At 36.7% G+C, this 23,720-nt stretch overlaps 2 protein-coding genes across 3 annotated transcripts in view; one reads left to right on the top strand and one right to left on the bottom strand.

The window, feature by feature from the left end:
- PUDP (pseudouridine 5'-phosphatase) overlaps positions 1-14,633 on the bottom strand; it is a 65,983-nt gene extending 51,350 nt beyond the window's left edge. The window contains exon 1 of the mRNA XM_066176789.1: positions 14,343-14,633. Coding sequence (XP_066032886.1) covers positions 14,343-14,427 — 85 coding nt within the window. The 5' untranslated portion in view covers positions 14,428-14,633. The remainder of the gene's footprint in view (positions 1-14,342) is intronic.
- Positions 13,896-23,720, top strand: part of STS (steroid sulfatase) — a 107,239-nt gene continuing 97,414 nt past the window's right edge. For both annotated transcript variants that reach the window (XM_066176787.1, XM_066176788.1), the window contains exons 1-2: positions 13,896-14,373; positions 15,216-15,396. The gene's annotated coding sequence lies outside the window, so the exon portion shown is untranslated. The remainder of the gene's footprint in view (positions 14,374-15,215; positions 15,397-23,720) is intronic.

Consider the following 23,720-nt stretch of genomic DNA (forward strand, 5'->3'; position numbering starts at 1 on the left):
AACATCAATTCCTTTGTTTTCTAAAACATATAAATAGTGAAAAATTTTCAACAACTTTGGGACACTCACCGCCAAGAAGCCCAGGGTGAAGAAGGACCTATGTGATGCTGCTGGATCCATGGGTGGTGACTATATTCTGCTTAATCTATCTGTCTGTCAGTCTTTCTGTCTCTCTCTCCTCTCTATTTTATCTTTTTACCTAACACTTAACTGTTAAATAAAATCTATTCTATTGATTTTGGCTTATGATCCTGCTTGCACCTTAATTCAGATAGAGGCATCTCTCAATAATCAGATCTTAACAACTGCACACAATTTTTTTATTGTAATAGAAGTGACACAGACAAAACTTAAACGTTTGGCACACGTCAGATACCTAAAGGCTGAAGTACTGGATCCAGTGCCCACTTCCAAGTAAAATATTTTAGCTTTTAAAGCTTTTCTAAGTGTCACTTTCTTGGCAAAGAGGAGATAATCAAGAAATCTTAACTCCCATTCTTGAGTCAAACTGACCTTGTATTATTTTAGCACATTATGACAACTTTAAAGTAGCATAAGGTCTTCAAACATCGAAATCCATTTAACCTAAATACTACTGTCTCTTGTTTAAAAAGGGAAAAATAATAAAACAGCATGAGAGATGTTTTATAAGACATAAAACTTATTCACACTACATTCCTGAAATAATACTGTAATTACAAAAAGGTTCAGAGAGAATATCACTAACATGTCAGTGAACCCAATTCACATGAGGACTACAGGAAAAATAGAAAGTTGGAACGAGACTCTCTGACAGTAGCTATTAGGGTTATATTTTTAGCTATCTCAGAGGGGAGAGGCTGAATCTTCTTTTGCTAGAGAATGGTTAAGAGCATAATGGAAATATTATGTTATGACTGTTTTGAGTGTGACAGCTTAGAGTTACAAGAAACACTGCTGTGTATCCTACTAAAAAATATGTGTTCAGAGACTCAAAGAGCACAAGAAATTTCAGTCTATCATTTCATTCTTCCATATGAGTAATGTGATTAAAATAAAAAGAGATACTGAGTACTGAACTAGAAGTCATTCCGCTTTCCCTCAATCTTTCTACTCTTCTTCCTCTGTTCTGCAAGCTGAGGTCAAAGTTTACATCTTGAGACACAAACAGTTTCAATCTCCGGTGGCTGAAATTTAGTAAGCCTGACACAGGAGTTACTACGCTGGGGTGTGCTTAGTTTTACTGTAACAGTGCTTGCAAAAGACAGGCTGGGAAATTATATGCTCAATAAGCAGATAGAAGAGATTTTTAAACTTTATTTACAGAAATAGCCTAAACTTCCTTCACTCTATCTAAACACTAAAGAGAGAAAAAAATCCAGTAGCCTTTCTCCCACAATCAGCAAAAGGAAAAGTGGCTGATTTATTTGCTGAATACATTCAACTGAGCCACTAAATTTAATGATTTTTAGATAAAAAGACCTATGCTTTTTGATGTATTAGGTTTTAAAACTGATAGAACATATCTTAAGCATATTGTTAGAGCTGCATAATCAGCTAAACAGGGTAGCTTACATGTTTCCTAAATGTAAGGAAAAAATAACTATGAGGTGTACAAGTTCAATAATAATAAAACAGCTGGTCAACCAAACACATTTCTTTTCTGCAAGATGTAAACACACTCTAGGCCACATCTTTTTAACAACATCTGGAAGGTACTTTTTCAAAGAGAATAAAAACTTTGCACAAAAATACAAACCTGTTAATCCTTTTAGAAATACCTTTTTTTCTTCTTTTTTTTTTTTTTTTCTGAAGATCAAATCTAACTATTAATAAAAGAATCCAGCTGTAGAGAACATTGCAATCAGAGAAAAGAGAACTACACCCTACTGACTAAGGCTCCTGTCTACACTCTCTAATACAAAGGGTTGCTTTAGTCATTGACCTTGTCACAAGCAAAGAGACTGGAGATTTTCTCCTTGTGTTAGGTTGACACAGATAACGGTGGTATTGCTACAGGGCTGTCAGCCTCTCATAATTTCCGTATTCTATACAACTTTAAAATTTTGCCACTAATAAAAAAGATTGAAATTAAAAAAAAAAAAAAATTAAAGCTATTTTCTTCAGGAGAGGGATTTCTTCTTGACAGTATTCTCTAACCTAATTATTAATTATAGAAAATCTAGCATGTCTCTCGAGAATTTAACTCCCTACACTGGACTCACAGAGGAGTTTAAGTAGCTCTTGAACTGGAAAGGAAGCATCTACACTGCCAGTACTAAAACCATTAAATTGCATCATCATCATTATTCTGTGAAAAAAGAATTTCCTTGGTAGTCGGCAATTGTTTCCAAGGCTCCACTATAGACTATTAAAATGGGTAATATATTTTCCAAAATTAGACTGCCATTAAGTACAGTTATAGAGTAGCTGTAATCATAAATAATTGTAAACAATTTTGTTGAATATATGATTTAGGCTTCTGGGCCTACATTACCAATATGACTTTTTTATAGCTTAAAGGAAGGGAGTAGCTACTGTTATTTAAACAGAACTATAGGACATTGAAACCAATTCCTTTACTTCTACCCATGGAAAGTGCAGTATCTGTAAGGTACTCCATACTGCACCTTTGATCCTACACCTCCTAGGTATTGGGCACCTTGTAACCAGTCATAAATACAATCTTTCTGAATTATATATTTATATGACGCTCGCCTCTAAGAGAAAGAATGGCATAAAGAACAAGGAGTTTGGGAAATGTTATTGATATGCCCTATCAAATCTGCTGCCAAGTCAAGACAACTCAGATAAAATGAGAATTTCAAGACGGTAGTGAGAATAATTTCTAGGAAAATCAGATCAAATCACAGCTGAACTTAAATTTACAGAGGTTTGGGGTTTTTTGTTTTTCTAAAGCAAGCCTGTTTTTAATTCACAACACAAGAACACTTTAAAGGAACAGGATGAAAGAAGAAAGGCACACATAGGATCCAACCCTGAAAGAATGAATGGGTACTGAAAGTATTTTTCACATTTTAAATCTCCTGAGCTATACTTAGGAATGTTAGACTATCAATGTAGTTTCTCATACACAGAATTAGAATGTAAAGCAGAGAGCTGAAGCCCACAGTTTCAGTACGTAAGATAGTATGAAGAGAAACATAAACTAAATAACTTCTGAAAAGTACCCAAAGGAAAATAAGTACTATGCCTTCTTTTTTGTTACATACAAATACAGAAATATCTGGGTCAAACAGGAATACTTACATTAGTCCCTGAAAGCTACAATTATAACAGAAGCAAGAAAAAACCCCACATTAATCTATTCCATGTTGATCTACAGAATTGGAAAAGGGAATGGGTTAAGACAGGAATAACTTCCACAGTTTTGTGATAAATTTAAGAATATTGTTTTTCTCCTCTTAATAGAAACTTCTAAGTTAGAACATAGAGCCACTTCTCAATTAACCAGGGGAATGAGGGGAGGAAAAACCATGCTAACACACAATTTAACAACTTGTATTATTGCCTATGGGAGAGGCAGGGGAAATAAAAGGATTTATGCCAAGAGCACTTTAACCAGTATAATGCAGACAGGTACCAGCTATGGATCCTGAAATGCCAACTCCTAAAGACAGGAGTTTTGATTAGGGAAAAACAAGACCCAGTTTAATGAACAGAAGCCCTATAATCCAGTTTTACTGTTAGCTCTCCACTATGTTAGGAGACTTCATCAAGAAATCTTTGACATATCTTTAAGGCATTTTTCTTTGACAACTTCAGAGTTACTGAAGAGCTGTTCATTATATTAATGAAAGAATCCTCTCCTTTCAATTTATATATATATAAATTGAAAGAATCCTCTCCTCTGTAGATACGCACACACATGAAAACTGTGTAACTCTATAGCTTTATACAGGAATTGTAGAGTTTTGTAGTGCACTGGAAAATTTCCAAGCATAGGGAGTATTATTTAAAAAGTTCTAGAGTATGTAAAAGAAACAGACACCTAGAACAAAAAATGAATTAACAATACAGAAAGTCTAACACTATAATGAATATATAATTCACTATAATTTCAAAGACCTTCTATTTATGGAAAGTATTTCATAGATACACTATTCATAAGCAACACTAACAACATATCCAAGGTATGACAGAGCAATCTTAGAAAAAAATAAACAATAAATATAAAATAAAAAAATAATTCTAATAAAATTAAAAAAAAAAAAATTCTAATGCTCCCAAGAAGCAAGCAAATCTAAGACATTCCCTGGGAGGCCAAGACGCCACATGAAAACTGTTGTATAAAGTGCATTTGCATACACTAGTAAGTATAAACTCTTAGACACTGTAAATGCTGCCATTAATAAGTGTAGTTACTCCTTGGGGTCCAATGTGTAGGTTTTGGAAATCACAGGCTATTTGTGCACCCTAGGACCTATGTCATATATATGTATGTCATATATGTCATAGGTGTCATATGTTGTCACCCTTCTCCACCATCCTGCTTTCCCTAGTAGAGGAATGGTCTGGAGAGCAGCAGTGGTGCCACAGCAGACTGCAGAAAGTTCTTCTTTGATTGCAGCTCAGGGTCCAGCCTGGGCAGGGGAGGCTGTGTGTGACAGCTCACAGCTACCCAGAAATTCTGCAGTGGTACAGAATGTGAGGTTATTGAAATATACAGATGTTTCTGAAGGTATGAAGAATAATGTAATAGGCAGCTAAATCATACATTTAAAAGTTCTTTAAAACTTTGAATACAATTAGCAAGTAAAACTGAAACTTTTTTTTAATCCCTAAAATAGAACTCTTATTTTTTAATTATTAAAAAAACACTACAGCTGGCACTTTATGAAAAGAGGTATAAAGATGCAAAACTAGTTTTTTTTAGCCTAAGAACCTAGAATTTTATCTTGTTACTACTGTTAAATCCACATACTAATTACCTGCTCTCTATAACAAGTTGCAAAAGAATGAAGGGGAATAGTTAATTTCATTTTTGAAAAAGGCAAAGCCATGATAAACAGCAAACCATGCAAAATCAACTGACACATTAAAAAATTGACATTTTACAACACACAAAACCAGAACAGCAACACTACTTCCTGCTCTTTACTCCTAGATGCCTTCATTCATGAAAAATGAAAACGTTCAAATTAGAAATAGTAGAAGGATAAATATAATAAAAATATGATCTACAACAATAATAACAGTGCAAGTTATTAGGCAGCAGAATAGCAATTAGATATACTACAATACCTTAGTGGCCCAAATACTTTCATTTTCCTGAGACATGTTCCCCGTGAAACGCAGTTTTTAATTTTTAAAGACTAGAAATTTATTACATGGTGATAAGTTCTTTATGGCTTCATCTCCCTTGAGCCATAAAGCAAAGAACATTTTGTTAGTCCAGTAATAATATAATGCTATAGAGAAGACTCAGTCTTAGCACAAAAAGATCCACCATTTCACACAGTGTAATTTTTTGTAATAATGATCTTGTAGCAGAATGCTGACTTTATCCAAGGTTATGTCACTTCACAGGCATGCATGAGCATACTCTTTTGCCCTGGAGAGACAGGTCAAAGGAGGTTTCTGTACATAAATTTCAAAATAAAGAAAAATATCTTTACCATAGAAAAAAATATTCAAATGCCTCAGTATACTTATGGTCTACCTTAAACCATTAATTTCTCATACTTCAAACCTTCTGTTACACTAATCCTAATTTTTTTCATTAAACGCACATTATCTTTCACTTCATTCTTCTAGTAATTTTTTTTCCTCTAGCTTAGACATGTTCTCAAATGACCAGTAGCAGTGTCAAACTCATAAAAGATCCCCACCCAAAAATATAATCCACTTATTACTGGTCAGTAATCAAACAAAGGTATATTCTATTAGTTTGAATATGTACTCTGTGTCAGTTTACACTGCACACAAGTGGGGCAATTAAAGCAGAACATAATTTTGAAGACACAGTGTTGCAAAAGATGTCCTGACATAAACAAGCTATTTTCTGTTAATGATGACAGTGTGAAAGAGAACCTGAGTAAACTCATATTAACGCACAGCAGACAATCCATGCCCAGGGCTGAGCGGCTTGGCAGCAGACCCAGCGTGCACGAGTGCAGCACGGGCAAGCACAGGGAGCTATACAGGCCTAGCACGAGCCCATCCTCTGGAGAGCAAAGGTGACACGGGCCTATTACAGCAGGGCAGCGAGCACCCATTAATGAGCTGCAAGAACGAGACACTGTAACACTGCCGATATTATATCATTACAAAGGTCATCAGTGAATTCACATAGATGTTAGACAGAAAGACTGGGCTGACAAATAATAAAGTGGGCTTTCCTCTCAAATGCCTCACATTACCCTGAGACAAACTGCATGTGAAACTTATCTAAAAGCCACACACAGGCAAAGGCAATTCAAAAACAAACAGCAGAGACAAAAGAAATGTTTGGAGTGCTAACCCATAAGTGGTGCTCTATAACAACTGAAGCACAGACTCAGACTGGCAGGGAATCTGAATTATTTATTCAAAGAAATGAGCTTTCTTTGTTTTATAACAAAGAAGGAGAGAAAAGTTTTATACACTTTTTCAAGGCGCAGTATTTCCTTACATGGTAATTCTCACTATGTGACCCATCCCATGTTGCCATATCAGCAAGACACTTTCTGAATGTCCTTCCGTGGGGCGATCACGCGCTGTTCACTCGTCTATCAGCCTCTGGCAGGCTCCTCTCCCTCGGGCTCTGTGTGTGGTACCTCCTCCGCCCAAGGTCAGGTGGAGACAAGGCTCTCTGTGCCACCATGTGCTTCTGCAGGTGTGTGCCACATTCTGTAATTCAGTTATATCCTATCTCTTACTACAGTGCCCAAAGGAAATCATTCGTGAAATAGAAGTAAACCTGTTTCATGAGACACAGTCTATTAGTACTTATTTGATGACTTTGACAAAAAATATGTCATATATCTCTAAAGAGAAGGAGGAAGAAAAATAATACATTTTAAGAAGAAACCAGCTATTATATATAACAATATCCTGGAAAAGTATTTGAGCAATGTACACTTAGACAAAAGTTTTTCCAAAATGCAGCATCAGATATACTGCCAATCTACTACTGAATATGGTGTTCATTGTAAGAGGAATAAAAAAAAAAATTACTAAAAGCTGCACAAGAACAGAAAACATACACAAAGACAGCAACAATTGATACTGTCAACAGGTATGCAATCCTTCAAGAAACAAAATATTCCAAAAAAAGAAAAGTTGAAAAAAGTTTTGAGCCATCAAAAAAAGAGAGACACAAAAGATACATTCTTTACCAGTTATTGAAGCAAAAGAAGCAAAAGCAGAGATTAAAAAATAAATACAGGATGGTTTTCTGCTACGGACCAAAAAAAATCTTGATGAAGGTTAACACTACCTCAACAAACCTTACATCAGAACAACAATTTTCGTATTATCAAAGGGGGGTGGAAAGGGATAAGTCAAGGTCAGAAGCCTCTGAGAGAACCACTGTAAGCCACAAAAATTATCTTGGTTATATAATTCTCTTTAGTCTTGTGAAAGAAATTAGTATCAATCCAAAGATGTATATAAACACGTAATAGGAGCAGCAACAAACACTAGCAGTACCTACTTCATGCCAGAGATGTCCATAATGAATGCAATAAAGTTGAAAGAAGATATTTGGCTTAATTGATTTTGTATTTTTAGTTAACATAGTTCCTGGTCTTAAATAGAGCAATTGTCACAGTGTGAAAATTATCATCTCCATTAAGGTCTGTTGCAAATATAAAAGAAAAATGTTAAAAATAGTAACAACCACAATCACCCCTCTTCCTCCTCCTCCATTTGAAGAATAAATACCAGTATTCAAGAGCAGGATTGTGCCTCAGAGAAAATATAACAGTAGAATTCAGAGACCAGAAACCGCCCTGCCCAAATTAAGATGTTCTGAAAAACTCCACTCTCAAGAGCTCAATTAGCCAACTCACAACAAAGCTACATGAATGAATTACAGCTACTCAGACTAAGAGCTGCAGAGCTGGGTCCAAGGTGGTACAGAGTGTAACTACTGCCAGTAGGTAGAACAATAAACCCAGGGTTGTTAATGCTATTTTTCTTCCTAAGTAAGAAGAAAATTGGAATACAGCAGCTAGAAATTGTGTTATTATAATGGAAAATTCTATGCACCTTTTTTTTTTTGTGTGTGTGTGTGTGTGTGTGTAATTCTGTTCCATTTATGACACCTTATTATTTACATTCAAAGCAAAATAATTGGAACTTTATATACAAAACAGTTTACATATGCAACAAATCCTTATCATCTACAAACAGATTTGAAAGTCTGCTTTTAGGCATAAGAAGGGACTAATTTTTATAAATGGTCAAACTGCTGTATGCATCTCTAAAATCACTAAACAGAACCTTTACACTCAGCATTTTCAAAACACACCTCTCCACTTACTACAAGCTCTCGATACAATTGCAAGTGTGTAGCAGTCAGAAAACAAAAGTCACATTATTAAAAGGGAAATAGGAAAACTCTTGAGATTAACTTGTTTGGCATGCAGTTTCTCTCTTTTTCTTTTCTTTTTTTTTTTTTACTTTATAACCAAATGCTTTGGGTCTGGGGTAACTAATAAATAAGCACCAGAAACACATTGCATTTGTGTGTAATTTCTGTGCAGTATTAAAATCAAATCATGGATCTTTCATCTTGGGAGCATGCCTTGGTTAATTACTCAAGAAGAAAAAATTATCATTCTTAATGCTGCCCATGGCATTTTGAAATGTGGTAGCCACTACAGATATCAAAAACCCCACAAAACCCCCCACCCAGTTTAATGCTGAACTTAGTTCTGATTCTGGATTATTCTAACAACAAACAACAAGCAACCATGTGGATGGGCAATTTGCAAATCAGTCAAGGGAATAACAGAAGTCAGACTTGGGGTTAGTATGTTTGTTATGTTCTTGCCAATTTTTTTCTTGCTGTTAAATTAAAATGTTAGCTTTCAAGCATATGACAAATCTTATTTACTGTATTTATGGTTAGTTAATTCTCAATGAGGAGCTGTTTTACTTAGGTCCAAGATTTGCTCATGAAGCATCTATAGGGTATTTTAATCTAATACTCTTAATCTCTTGCAACAAATTCGTTTTGCAACGAATTAGAAATACTAAACACAGGGGCAAGAGACTAGTTTCCCTTCCCTCTTTGTTCCTAAAATCAGATGGAAAGTGAGAATGACAAGGAATTAAGTTTCCACTATGAAAAAGCAGAAAATAGGCTTACAAAGATTGCCAGGTTATAGCCTAAGAAGATTAATTCCTGCACTTAAGGCATAACATGGACCAATCTAGAGAGGGCTGATGTTTAATTGAATTGGTGTTATTTGCTTGGATGCAGAAGAAATAGGAAGCTGTTTTAAATAAAAGCATGCACATAAGCCACCTCCAGTGTGGAACTCTCATCAGTTCTCTTTTAACAGTCATCTTCTAGGGAACTTGTGCAATAAAATGAATGTAAGAGTATGTTTTTGACTTCTGACCTCACGACAATGAGTAGGTAACACTGGGGAGAAAGAAAACATGCTGAAATTCTTGTGAATCTCACAACACCACAGCTAATTTAACTGCAAGCTAATTTCTTCTATATTATAGACCAGAGATGACCTGTCATGCCAGCCATGCAGGAGTGTCCTAGAAGTGGAACAAAACACAGTGGTCTACACACAAAGGAGACCACAGCTACAAAAGCAGCAACTTCTGATCCCAGTTGCCTTAACTACTTTTCATCCCTCTAGGAAAGGTCACAAGCTGGCATATCTGTGCCTGTACATCCCAACATGACTTTGAGTTATGGTGAAGGTATCTTGCAAAACTAAGCTGCTTTAGGAACCATCTCCCATACTTGAACACACTGACTTATCTCATGTAAAGATACTGTTTTCCAACACTAAGGGGCACTGGCAAGGATAAAAATTAACGTAAAACAATCCCTACTCCTAGCAGAAATTTAAACAAAAATAAATACATAACTAAACTTCCTATACTAAAGCGTCATGTTCTTTGCATGTTAATGTGGCTCTATATCAGCTTTAGGCGCACTGCTAAGAAACATCTTATCTTTGTAGCCATTTTCCTAAGTTCATTTGTCAGTTGGGAAAGGTTAATATTATACATGCAGCTTGTAGAGAATTTTAAATGTTTTCAGTCCCCTATAAGTTTAAGCAAAGATCAACAAAGGCAACATTCAATCCAATCCTATTTGTGTTTTGGTAGTAGGGTCACTATTGGCCACAATTATATAACAAAAACATTTGCCATAGCTTAAAAAGAAACCTATGCACTAGGTTTATAAGATAGATCCTGGGGGGCATTACTTTAGTTGTATATTTTGTACAAGTTAAATAGATTTTTCCTTCTCTATATTTAGCCTTGATTTTGTATGTTTTTACAATATGCTAAAATGCCAGGATCCAAACTGTACAACTAAAACAACAGGACTTATTTAGGTATCAAATGCCTCTAGTTTAGGTTGTTGTTGGTATTATTATTATTGTTATTATTATCTGCTAACCCTGTACTATGTGTTGGATAAGTGCACACATAAGTAGGTTTAATAATTTTAACTATACCACATACTAGCTGTTAGAACAGTACTCGTCTGCAAGAACAGACTACCACATTTAAAGAAAAAACAATCTACTATTCTGAGAATTTAATGTTATTACCTGTTGTAGAGAATCAAGTAGAAATTTAGCTTAAGAAATGTAAGGCTTTAATTGAATTGCTGAGGGGTTTTGTTGCATTTTTTTGTTGTTGTTTGAGGGTTTTTTTGAGAAAGTACAGCAAGTATAACAAATAATAAGATGCAGTTATTCCTTTTCCTCTGGTTTCTACTACACAGTGCACCACTAATGTTATAAGTGTATATTATGTAGCTGGCTTTTCGCATAACTATTATAATTGTACTGTATTATGTTTTTATTAATAAGAATTTAGAAGAGTAATGAATGTGTATTTTTGATTATACCAGAGGGGTAAGATTTTTTTTGTAACGCTTAAGCCACCAAGCCTGAAGCTATGGGAAGGGGGTCACCTTGTGACCTTTTTAAGAAAAAAACTGTTAACTTTCTGTTTTCTTATCCAACTGAAAAGAACCAGAAAACCTCAAAAGAAGATTTATATTCATGTTACCAGACTATGTAAAGACACCCACAAAATAAATCTACTAGATAAGATTATCAGAGATACTTAAAACAGATCAAAAAGGAATGTTTTATTACCATCTATTGAATATTCAATACGGTGCTCCTTAAAGATAGAAGTCCTAAAGGGTGAGGGGGGCGACAGGCAGACCTGGTGCCAAGTCCCCCCTCGGTCAAGAAGCTTAGTTTATTCTGTCTCCTATTTTGTCTATTTTTTATTTATATTAAATTTATAAAATTCTAAAAGAGAGTAGAACTTGTTTTTCACAACTAATCAACTATGCTAATTAACAAAGCTGCATGAAAGGATGAACAGTCACTGGAACAGGGTCCCCCAAGCAACCATCATGGCACCAAGGCTGTCAGAGTTCAAGGAGCATTTGAACAAGGTTCTTAGTACTCTGCTTTAGTTTTCAGAAGCCCTGCAAGGAGCTGGACTCAATGATCCTTGTGATTTGGGAAGAGATGGGATGGAGTTGGGCTGTGGGCTGCAGCACATGCCTGCAGATGCACATGGTGGCCCAAAGGAGCACATGGCAGCACGGGGCTGACCTGACCTTGGCAGGAGGTGTCACCCAGAGCTGACCTGACCTTGGCAGGAGGTGTCACGCACAGAGCCTGAGGGAGAGGAGCCTGCCAGCAGCTGCCAGAGGAGTGAACAGCGCGTGATCGCCCCATTAAAGGACATTCAGAAAGTGTGTTGCTGATGTGGCAACTTGGGATAGGTCATGTAGTGAGAATTACCATATAAGGAAATACTGTGCCCTGAAAAGTGTATAAAACCACCTCGACTCTTTGAACAAATTATTCAGATTCCCTGCTGGTCTGAGTCTGTGCCTCAGTCATTCACATTATGTGTCCTTTTAACCTGAGATATTCTGGTATTCTATGTATAGAATACATCCTAAGCAGGATGCAAATGATGTACATTAGCACAAAGTCTGTTTTTTTCTGTTACAGTGGGCATTTCCTACAAAAAAGAAGTCCTTCAATTAATTTTACCTATTAAAAAATGAGATATCTAGAGGTGGTGTCACATACTTCACTTACTGAGTGCATTGCTTTACAGTGCTAAATTCCTGGCAAATGGAAAAAAACTAGGCAAAACCCCTAAGATTTCATCCAAGAGCTCAAAGGGAAAGATAAGTTAATAATAAAAAATGAAGGGTATAGATTGCATTGATTAGAAATGCAATTAGAAAAAAAACAGTGTTAGATAACCTTTGAAACAATGATACAGGAGGACTCAATGAAAGGGTCGAAGTATTTCCACAGGCAGTTTATAGGCAGTAACTTCAGCATTAAAAGTAAGCCGATATATCAAGGTGGGACTCAAGGACAACTTAATCAGTCTCAATTATGTTAAGAGAGGGAGGGGGGAAATAAAGTATCAGTTGATCAGACTGAGCAACACTTTCACACATTAGATAGTAAAGTATAGGATGCAGTTTTTATAGAGTAACACTTAGATTGTTTCCAAAGTCAAGAAACTTGTGAACACCTCAGACCTGATTTAAGGATTTGACACACACAAAGCTTTTGGAAATCTTTCTATCAGATGGTATCCTTACTCAGAAGCAAGTATGTCAGTTATAGAAAGCAAGTTCATGGCATGTTACATCAGATGAATTTAATGCCCAATTTTCCTCACCATTGATCTATAAGATCAATTTATATTTGTTCAACAAAAAAAATTGTCATGTACACTTGCAGACACTACTTTGTTGGGAAATTTTTTTGCAAAACCTGAAGCTTCAGATTCTAAAAATTGCAACCAACAATGGGAGCACTTTACAAAGTTAGTAATAACAGATATAAAATACCAAAACTTTTATTTGTGCTCTTTGAAAGGAAGTGATTTTGGACTTATTTCTGGGTAATTGTTATTCATTTTAATGAATACATACGTATTCATTAAAATGAATAACAATTATTCATGTATGTTATGATGTATAACATACATGAATGTTATGTATGTCTGTTATTCAATTTAATTTTCAATTTCATATGAAAATTATGGGGTTCTTATGCAGGTTAACATCAGTATGACCACTTGTCTCATTCAGAAGTTTTATAGTAGATAGGTTGGGCAGAATTAATCTAATTTGTGCCTTTTATCACTCTTTCCCCCAAATTATTCCAAATTTCTTGAAACATTTAGGAATCTTGGGAAAGTCCAAGCAGTCTCCTGACTGCCTTTTTGCCTCCCAAGGGTCACTGCTCATCATTAAACAAATAGGTTCAGAAACGTTAAAGGTTTCATAATATTCAGAGGCTGAAATATACTCAAGTCCTCTGAAATGAAGTGCACATTATGAAAATTACCAAGGTAGTGTCACTTTTACTCCTCTGTACTAGAAGATACTTGAGTATTTAATTCCTTGCAGCTGAAAAATTTCTGAAATGCAATACACACTTTACATGTAATTTATTTTAAATAGAAAAAATCATATACATGTATCGTTACCAATACTGTCCTGTTAAGGTGAATATTGTCTGTGTGAAGCAGATCTCCAGCTTCTGACAAAGAGCAGTAGTAACTATAAAAATACTTACCTGAAACTTCTAAGAATTAAATTAAAATAACTGTTCTGCATTATAGGGATACACACACAGAAACCCGCTTTTTTACACACTCCTCCAAACGCGCTATCCCTGACTTTCAGCACCAACCTGCCCCTCAGCGCTCTCCCCAGCCTCACTCCGCCCTCCACCAGCCAGAACAGGTGTCCCGCCCGCGCTCAGCCCCGGGTCTGTTACTTTAAGGCGAAATCTACCCCGGAAAGGCAGCAAGTAGCGGAAGGAGGAGAAGGAATTAACTCGTTTCCTGTTGCTTTAATCCCTTCCACTCCGGTTTAAGCAGCGCCGCCCGGGGCGTTTTGGCTGCTCGCCCGGAGCGAGGAGGCCGTGAATGAGCAGCCACAGCCTGGGCCGCTCAGGCCGCGGGAGGTGGAGAGGGAAGGGAAGGGAAAGGAAAGGAAGGGAAAGAGGCTGCCCCCCGCCAGCTACGGCCCCTGGCTGTCCGGGCAGGCGGGCTGGGCCTCGCAGCGCGGTGGAGCCCACCGGCGCGGCTCGGGGCGGAGCGGGGGCCCGGCCGTGGAGGGGAGAGGGACTCAGGCTACGCACCCAGCAGCAGCCCGTCCATGTCAAAGATGAGGTGAGTGACCGGGCGCAGCGCGGCCGCCGAGGAGGAGGAGGAGGAAGCGGCCATGGCGAGGCAGAGCAGCCGGAGCGGAACAGGAGCCGAGGCAGATTCAGCCCGCCCGGTCACGGGCGGCGGTTTTTGGTAGCACCCCGGGGCGGGGCGGGCCAGCGGCACCTTTGGTCTGCCTTGAGCTACTTTTTTAAACAAAGTCCATTTCTCTCCTTGGGGCCTGTTATCTTGCAGAGCAGCACTTCTTGCCCAGTGAGGTTGTGGAGTCTCCCTCTCTGGACATATTCAAGAACCATCTGGATGCAATTCTGTGCAGTGTGCTCTAGGATGACCCTGCTGGAGCAGGGAGGTTGGACCAGATGACCCACGGTGGTCCCTTCCAACCCGACCTATTTTGTGATTCCTAAATCCCGTTTGGTGCTGCTGGCGGGAACGACAGAAGAGTTGCTCTCAAGTTGTCGCGTTAGACAATGTCTCTTCTGTGTGCCCGTGTAGAGATTTATAGGGGTAATATTACCACCAGACTATAGTTGAAGCGAAAAAGTGTAAGTCTATGTAAAACTGTGAGGGAAGAGTAAAGTAGTGGGGAGAAAAAGATCTGTGAGGAAGGAGTAAATCTCTTACAGGTTGCTGGTTGCAAGAATGGTTAATTGAAGGCTGATATGAGTGTTGTGTGTTCTTTTTCTGAAACATTCAAGAAGTTCTGAAGTTCAAGAAACGAGACTGTTCTTGAGTTGAAGCAGAATCTTCCTGCAGGGACACATCATCCTATTTTTACTGAGCAGTTGGGAGGGCAAGAGGGTGCTTACCTCATCAGTTTTCCCTTTTGTATTTTTTTCATGCAGGTAACTTTCCACTGGGCATCAAGATCATTGAAGCACCAGTTGCAAAAGGCAGACATGAAAAGAGCTGTATCAGGCTCCCAAGGTGACATACTGGCTTGAAGATGGGTACTGCTGTGCTGTTCTGTCTGAGGACAGGGGTTAGTTGCAGCTTCACATAGGGGACGTCCTTTCTCACTTGTAGGTAGGCCTTGCAGCAATTCTTTTTTCCTAACAGTGCCTTCATTTGAATTGGCAACACTTCACCATTTTAGCAATTTAGTGGAGGCTTTTAAAGCCTTAACTGTAGGTGTCACATAGCTATATTTGAATTTTAATTTAGCCTCTTTAAGCATCTTACCTACCCCCAAAACCTGTCCCTTGCAAGTACACTCACCCTACATTTGTGTGAAATGTAGACACAGAATTCTCCTCACACCTTCTCCTGTTTGGGAAAAAAGAAGATAAATAAAACATCCTTGGCCTCTACTTGTACCTTTTGAATAATAAAACTTGACTTTCAAACAAAGCTTTTTGAGTTTTGGGTTGGTTTTCTCTTTTTTTATCCCGTCTCATTCTCTAATGATAATGCTGCTTAGGCCCTGTCTGTGTAGGCTAGGAAAAGGATTGTGCGCAGTACCTTCAATGTCTTTTAAAAATTCCATGTGTAGTCATGAAATAGGTTCCTGTGTAGATTTAAGAAAATGGCTCCTGAGCTTTCAGATTTTTTTTTTTTTGTAACCTTACAATATATGAGTATTAAAAATGCCCACGGCTGTTTTGTTTCTGCAATAAACACTGTGCAACAAGTCAATATTCCAGTTTGTTTCCACCAAATGTTTATAGTTTCTTTTGTTGCACACTTAGGTGGAAGAATCAATAGAGGTAAAATCCTAAATACGGTATGTCAAAAAAAGTGTTAACCTCTTAAAAGGAATTTAAAAAATAGTAATTTCAATACTTATAATGGTAGTGTTGTGCTGTCCTCAGAAAGAATGTGATTCTGCTGTAAGATTATCCACTTGTGACAAATATTTAAAGAGGATGGGTAATGATATTGTATGACAGGAGTACATGAGGTAAATTTATCAACTTTCTAATTAACAAATATTCTAAGAAGCTGGTTTTTAATTGTATATATGGTGACAGAGTAAAACCTTTATTTGTTACTCAGAGGATGAAGCCTTTTCTTGTTACCTTGATTTATTGTTCTAATTAGAAAAACGTATTTGATCACAAGTTCCACTGCTTCTAGCCCCCTAAAAAGGGGAGAAAATCGCTATCTTTAGCATGTAAATTCCCATTCATCTGAGAAAACACAGGTTTTGCAAAACTTTTGAGTATTTAAAGTGGAAATAAGTCATAGGCAATATATATGAAAGTGGCCCACAAAATTAAAGTGTAATACAGAAGGTGAACATTTTTAGGGTTTAATGATCTGGCTTACAAATCCGATGGTACGCATTTCAAGACTGTCACATTGCTGACAGGCTGCTGATGACCTCAATTTTCTTTGCTTTGCTCTGGCTCATAACTGATAATCAGTGTGATGTTAGCTTACTTGATTCTTCTAAGCTGTGTTCAAACACAGGAAAATCTTCCCAATACAGACAACTGTTTAGGCTTATTCTGCATGACTAAGTCTTTTTACTGACAGAATGAAACAAAGTAAAAGTCCAAGCAACTTTTAATTCATGGTGGAGCATAGTTCACAGATAGATAGATACGTAAGTGAGATAAGGTGCTGATCTAAGTTTTGTTTGAGCTGTCTTAAATATCTATATCTAATGACTCACAAGTAGCATTTGGTTTTGTTGTTGGACTTTTTTTTTCTTTAGAGGGAGTGAAAATTTGATATTGAGAATTTGATACTGAGAATTGTGCAATTGATTTTTTTGCTTGCTACTATTTTTTATTACTTATTTGAAGTTGGCTTTGAGTTATGAGGACTTCAATAACTTTAGAGTTGTGGGAAGCATATTGTAGTTGAGGTGCAGTAACTATGAACACCAATAATTAATTACATTCCTACTAACCTGATGTATGCCTATTGAGAAGAATGAACTTGGATGTAGTAACTAAGGTGTAATTCTGCAACTAGACTTGAATTCTGGAGATTATGAAGAACACAGTTAACTTCATGTACATTTTAAAATTGCATTAAATGCTATCTGGGCATTCACCAAAGCAGATATATGGTGTTATATGTTACATATATATCTAGATGTCCAGATTTTAAACAACTGTAAATTAACTGCCTCTAGGTAGCCCTCCTTAACACCAAACAAATCTATTCTCTCTGGTTTCTTAATAATATGTTAAAATCTCATTGGTTTTATTGTTCTTGAGTGTGAGATAGTGAAAATACTCAGGTGCTGTGAGGTTATTAAGTATGCAGCACAATGTTTTATGTACTCGGTCCTCTTAACCTTTTTTTAATTACTATATATGTTGGAGTTTACTTTGAGGCTGGAAGTTTTGTACATCACTGAAATATATGTGACTGAGTTCTTTCCTGGAGAGTAAAAGGTTCAGAATATGCTTAAGTGTTTTCATAGGTAATACATTTGATTCCGTAATTGCAGTTTCCTATTCACTATTTCAAATTGTGCTCAAAGCATGGATTCACTTACCTGTTTTTATACCTTTTATGGGCTTATCATGCACTATGTATTTCACACAGAAATGACTGACTTTATTTTTCTTTTTCTGCAGGCACCTTGACAAAGAGGATAAACAGATTATAATCCATTTTGGTTTGAATATTAAAAAAGAATTGAAAGACTTGAATAAATCCAGTAATTTAAAAGCTTTCATAATGATTTACATAAACAGCTGTTAAACCCACTATTAGTAACAGGTTGTTTGGAATTACTTAGAATTAAATGTAAATTCAGGTATCAGCTAAGATTCTCAACAGTTGTTATGGTTAAGCCTATAAGCCTTTAGAAAATGAACCCCCTCTCAGTGCTGGATGTCACCAAACATGAGCTTTTCACCTTAAAATTATGAATTAGGTGAATTGTATTGTTTCAATTCATGTTTTTATAGGTACAGAATGAAAGATGACCACATGTCTTAAAGCAATTAAATAGTACCATGCAACTCCTGATCTAGGTCGTGCTTTATCGATTACATAAGTTAAAAATGTGTATATGCTCTTTTGATCAATCACATGTGTCTTCTCTCAGCCAAGCAGGCAGGGATGGGAGAGCCATCTGTTTTCTAGATTTTGATATTGACCACCAGGTACAAGTGTGTTAGTTACAAGGCAAGGAACATGATGTGTTAAGCTGCAGGAGAGTGATGTGTTTCTCACATGTGTTTATCTCAATAAATTTAGATGAGGCACTATAAAAAGATTCTTAAGCAGTGATGAGAGGTAAAATTCTAGAAAAGCTAACCAAGCACACAAGAGGAAACAAGGGAGGAATGCTTTGATATTTTTAGATGTCAATTGCTATATTTATTGATGGGATTCTACAACAGAACAAAGTTTCTGAAGCTGGGAAAGGAAGCCTTAATATCATGCTTTAGGGTTATTTTTCTTCTTTTGAGGTCACCATTTACTCTCCTTTTGGATTGTGACTTAGCTTGTTGACATACTTTTTGGTTTTCTAATAAAATATTGGCTGCACATGGACAAACTGTCCAGGTGATTGGCAGCATTATTGTAATGAAAGTCCCAAAGTTCCTAATATCTGGGTCCTGCTTAGCCTTAAACTATCAGAAAGATTAGGACAGAGGAGGTTGCATCCCCATATGACATGTTGTATCCTGCTTTATTTTTCCTGTAACATGAGTTTGCTGTGTAACTTTGATTTATTTATCTAACTTCCCATTGTTACAGGAATCTAAAGTATTTGTTATTAACTTGGTTTTATTTGTCTGCATTTGGATTTGATTACTTTTTTGTTCATTTTACTACAGTTTGATTGTTACAGGTTATAGAAAAAGATTTGTATTTGTGCTTTCATGTGGAATGCACATTCTGTGAACATTTCTGAGCAAGTCATCTATCACTTGGTTGCTGGCAGAAAAGGTGAAACTGAATGCAGTCACCCTTTCAGTGGTCCCTTTCAGTCTTGGGTTCTTAAGCTCAACCTTTTCAAAGGCTGTGGTAATTAGATCTTCAGATGGAGAAGAGAGAGAAGGAATTGTCATTCTCAGGGTCACAAGATCTCTAAGACACTGATCTGTAATGCTCCATGTTCGTGTTTTATATGCATGTTCCCTACTTGGGATGCAACAAGCTGGGGAGTTGAATCTCCAGAGCTCTGACATTGTGCGTACTCTGTGGCTGTGTGCCCTTAAAAGTTTGTATCTATCCAGAAGAGTTGAGTAGAAATGAATGAACTGGCTCACATTCAGCCCAGAATGTCTGCATGATCAGGGAGAACATGCTGACTGCCTGGAGAGTGCAGGGAGGCAGCTGGAGGCCAGCTATCATACAGTAGTTTGACCTTTCTTTCTTTCTTTCTTTGCAGTGATTCTGGTGGTCTCAGCTTCTAGAACTATCTAGGCAGAAAAGCAACAGTACTGTGCTGATACATGTGAAGTAGCATCTCTGATCAGGAAGCAGAAATGGTGGAGAGAGGAGAAGGGGCAATGCCAAGCAGAGTTAGCCAGCTTCTTGAGTCCCCATTGCAGCAGAATTGTGTTAGACATTCAGGCTGTTCCTCACTATGGAGTCAGGACTTTTGCTTGGCTGCCAGAGTTAGTGTGCCTCCCAGCCAAGTCATAATTCAATTTTTTGAATTCTCTTGCCCCAGAAGCCACTGCCCTGTTCTCCTATCCCCATGTACAGACACACAAACATACTGGAAGTATACCTCAGAACATGCTCTTGTGCACAGGCAATGGCAAATACATTTTGTGACCACTGCTGTGTAAGACACTGATTAATTTTTGGGTGAGGAAATAGTCCCATCACTAGGCTGTCCAATTATTTTAAGTTCTGCTTATGTTTACCTACCTTAAGGGTTCAGTGTATTGTAACAAAACAGATGAGGAAATGATGTAGCTTTATTTCTCATTTTAGACTTTCAATTGAAATATTCTTTGTAGAAGACCAGTAAGACCAGACACTTATTTTCATAAAACTATTATAAAGCAAGGAACACCAGTTGTAAATACTGATACAGTTAGATATTAGGGATACCTAGAAGAATGCAATGAAGTTCAAGGCTATCAGGCCCTGACTTTTTTTTCCCTAAGACAACTATCTTCACTTAATCAGGTAATCTCAAACATTTCACTTTGAGTTCTGTAAGCTGAATGATTGCTTACACTGACACTGCTTGAAAGTTCTAGATTTCCATTTCATGTTCTTATGTATAGGTAAGACCACAAGAGAAATTCAAGATCTAGATTAATTCTTTGCAATAGAGTTGTATAGGCTTAAAATATCTGTCCAGGCATTATGCCTAAAATTTTCTGAATCTTTCAGTGAATCTTTTGCTCTGCTAGGATATCCTGTGGTGTTCCTCTACTCTCTCTTTTTTTTTTTTTTTTTTTTTTTTTTTTTTTGCAAATTTCATTTCTTTAACCTATTATTGTAACTTAAGCTTTCTGAAGCTTTTAGCATTTTGATTGCTCCTAAGCATTTTAGGTTTTCTGTATCCTTAGAGAACTCCAGCATGCAGAGACATTTATTGTAGCTGTGGGGTTTATAAATGACAAATAGAAAGTCATATTTTGCTATTAGACTGCTTTTTTAGTGCCAGATAGATCAACACATTTGAATTAACATAACAGAATCACTGTCTTTGCCATACTTTGTTTTTTACTGTTGATAAGTTGGGTTTTTCCCCATGTTGTACCAAGCCAAAAGCTTAAAACTTGTTGTTATGTGTCCAATTTAAAATTTTCTTTATGGTTTACTTCTATGTGTAGTTTTACTAATTAGGAGGAGTCACTGTCATACTTCAGTGGAAGAGATCGGGAACAATATCTCTAGCCCATTAAGTGCTTATTACTTCTTCATACAGTTCAAAATCTCTTTATGCATTTTTAAGTATGAAAAACTACTATCTTGCAAGCCTAATGAGGCAGATATCTGCAAGAATCTGTGCTACAGAATGAGTTGTTGTATCCCTGTTTCAGAAATGTTGTATGTGTCATTTACACCAGTGACTGCTACAAGCAGAAGAGAGTAAGTATTATATTAATGACTGTGTTTGACAGCCTGATTCCATAATCTGTTTTTCACTGACTTTTCCTTTTCATGCCAATAATTTTGCTCTCATCTGGAAAAATTAGACTAACGCAATTTTCCAAAAGCTATTAACAAGACTTTTAATATTAAGAAAGCCGTATATCCTAATGCCTCATGCCAAAACGAAGCTGCTGTTGCGGTCATGAAATGTGGAATGGTTAGGGTGTAATCTGGAGTTGCAGAGCATGGAGGAAAGGCTTCAGGGGGCACAGAGCTTCACCCAGGATGTCGCATTCTTGTCACCAAGTTTCTACCAGCTTTAACTAGGGTGATGTTTGCACCAATAGTTTCTGAAGATCGTGGAAATAAAGTAAAACCTTGCTTGATTTCAATTTTTCGGTATTTGGATGATTGTTGATTCTTGAAGGACCTGACAGTGTGGGGACCTGTGTATCCATATGCTTTTTTTTGGCTTCATCACATCCAGGAAATAAAATAAATTATCTTATAGTTTTTCCCACCTGTTCAAGCCCATCTTTCTTTAAAAATCCTGTTTGTTTATGACTTGAAGTAGCTTATTTGATAATCAGAATCTATGGTTATGGGAGCTACAAAACCTGAATGTAAATCTTGCATGGCATAGCCAATACAGTCTTCCAGCTAAACTCCGATATGTAAGTCTTAACAAGAGTTAATTACAATCATTAAAAAAAACCTTTAGACCAAAACCTTTAGACATTGTTATAGAGTTCTATGTCTAAAAGCCTTTGGGACTTCCTCAAAACTGTATAAAGTCCTCTGCAATTCACAGATTTCACAAGTTCGTGTAATGATTTTCTATCAAGATACCTACATGTTTACAGAATTTTCAGAGGGAAGCTTGCCACTGGTTTTTTAGATTTAGCTGAAGAAAGAAGTTTTAGCATCTTTTTTCACTAAAGATTTGTTAATATTCTCTAGAATCCAATAATGCAATTTGTACAAAGTCCCTAGAACACCAAAATTGTTACCTCTAAATTCTGGGTAAATGTCTTTCAAAAATATCCTTTGAAATTAGCTATATTCCTTTGGTTTCATTTCTCATAATAAGAGAAGATAACAAATAGCCTTTGTTTCATTGTAGCTTTGCTGCTGATATCTTTCCTTTGAATCTAGGTAAAATACAAGTTTTTATTAGTAGATTTATGAGGAAGCAGGAGCATTTACATGTGCACCTACATCCAGACAGGCTAAGATAGCAGTGTATCATGTTATCTTTTTACCAAGACACTGTACTGTACATAGTAGGGGAACATTTATGGTGCGGTAAAGTTGGATCCTGAACTCCTAAAACTTTGGCAGAAATGTTTTGATGAACTGAAACAAAGGGTCTGCCTTGCTGCAGCTCTGCCTTACCGCTAAATTTCAGTAAATTGTCGTGCATCCTACTTCATCCTTTTCATCCCAAACACTAATTAAAAACATAATGTCCTTTACCAGTTCAATGAATTGAACTCTTACACATATGAACATCCATAAATAAATTGGTAGATACTGACTCCCATTTGTGACCAGAAGTCCAAAGTACCTTAAAAAAAGTGTTCCTAACATATTTCGAAAGAAAAAAAAATGAACTCTGTATTCATACCTCTGAGGAAGAAGAAATCCAAACCACAAAAACACCTATTGGCCAAAATGGGTAGTACAATCCATTAAGTAACAGATCATTGGAGAATACATTACTGGGTAATGTAGGACTCTATTGGCCATGGCTGAATGCAGCCTCCCTGTTGGCATTTCAGTTTTCACTCCTGCTCAGGCTTTGAAGTCAGCAAGTAATTGTCACTTAAGCACCCTTTAGGGATGTTTAATCAAAGACGAAAAAGAAACCCAAACAAACAAACCCGCTCTATTCAGTCTTCATCCTGTACTTAAATTTAGATATGAGAGGATGTTTATTTTTTCACTCATTAACTCATTGTAGTTTTTGCATACTGTTATGGTTAGAATGAATAGATCTTTATACAATGCATTTTGGTTTTTCATATCAAATGCCTTGAATTATCATGCTAATTAGCACAGACAAGTTTGCTTTTCATTCATTTTATCTGTATTTTGTCATACAAATCCTAGTTTTATCATTATTTTCTTCTAATTTACATAATCACAAGGTTTTGAATTAATGTAGCTTAATAATAGTTTGTTTTAATAAAATTTACTGTAAGTAGTTATTATGCATTTAAGAGTTGCAGTGTATGTACACAAGTAAAGGTGTTTTGCCAGTGGATGTTGCTTCTAATCTGTTGTATCTCTAGTACTGCTTCTTTTGTCCATATACAGGGGGTTTTTTAGTACCTTCTAAAATATTATTAATCTAAAAAGATCATTAATCA

This window comes from Chamaea fasciata, unplaced genomic scaffold (genome assembly GCF_029207755.1).
Source record: "Chamaea fasciata isolate MVZ Bird 193981 ecotype frontalis unplaced genomic scaffold, bChaFas1.0.hap1 SCAF_2, whole genome shotgun sequence".
Lineage (NCBI taxonomy): Eukaryota > Metazoa > Chordata > Aves > Passeriformes > Sylviidae > Chamaea > Chamaea fasciata.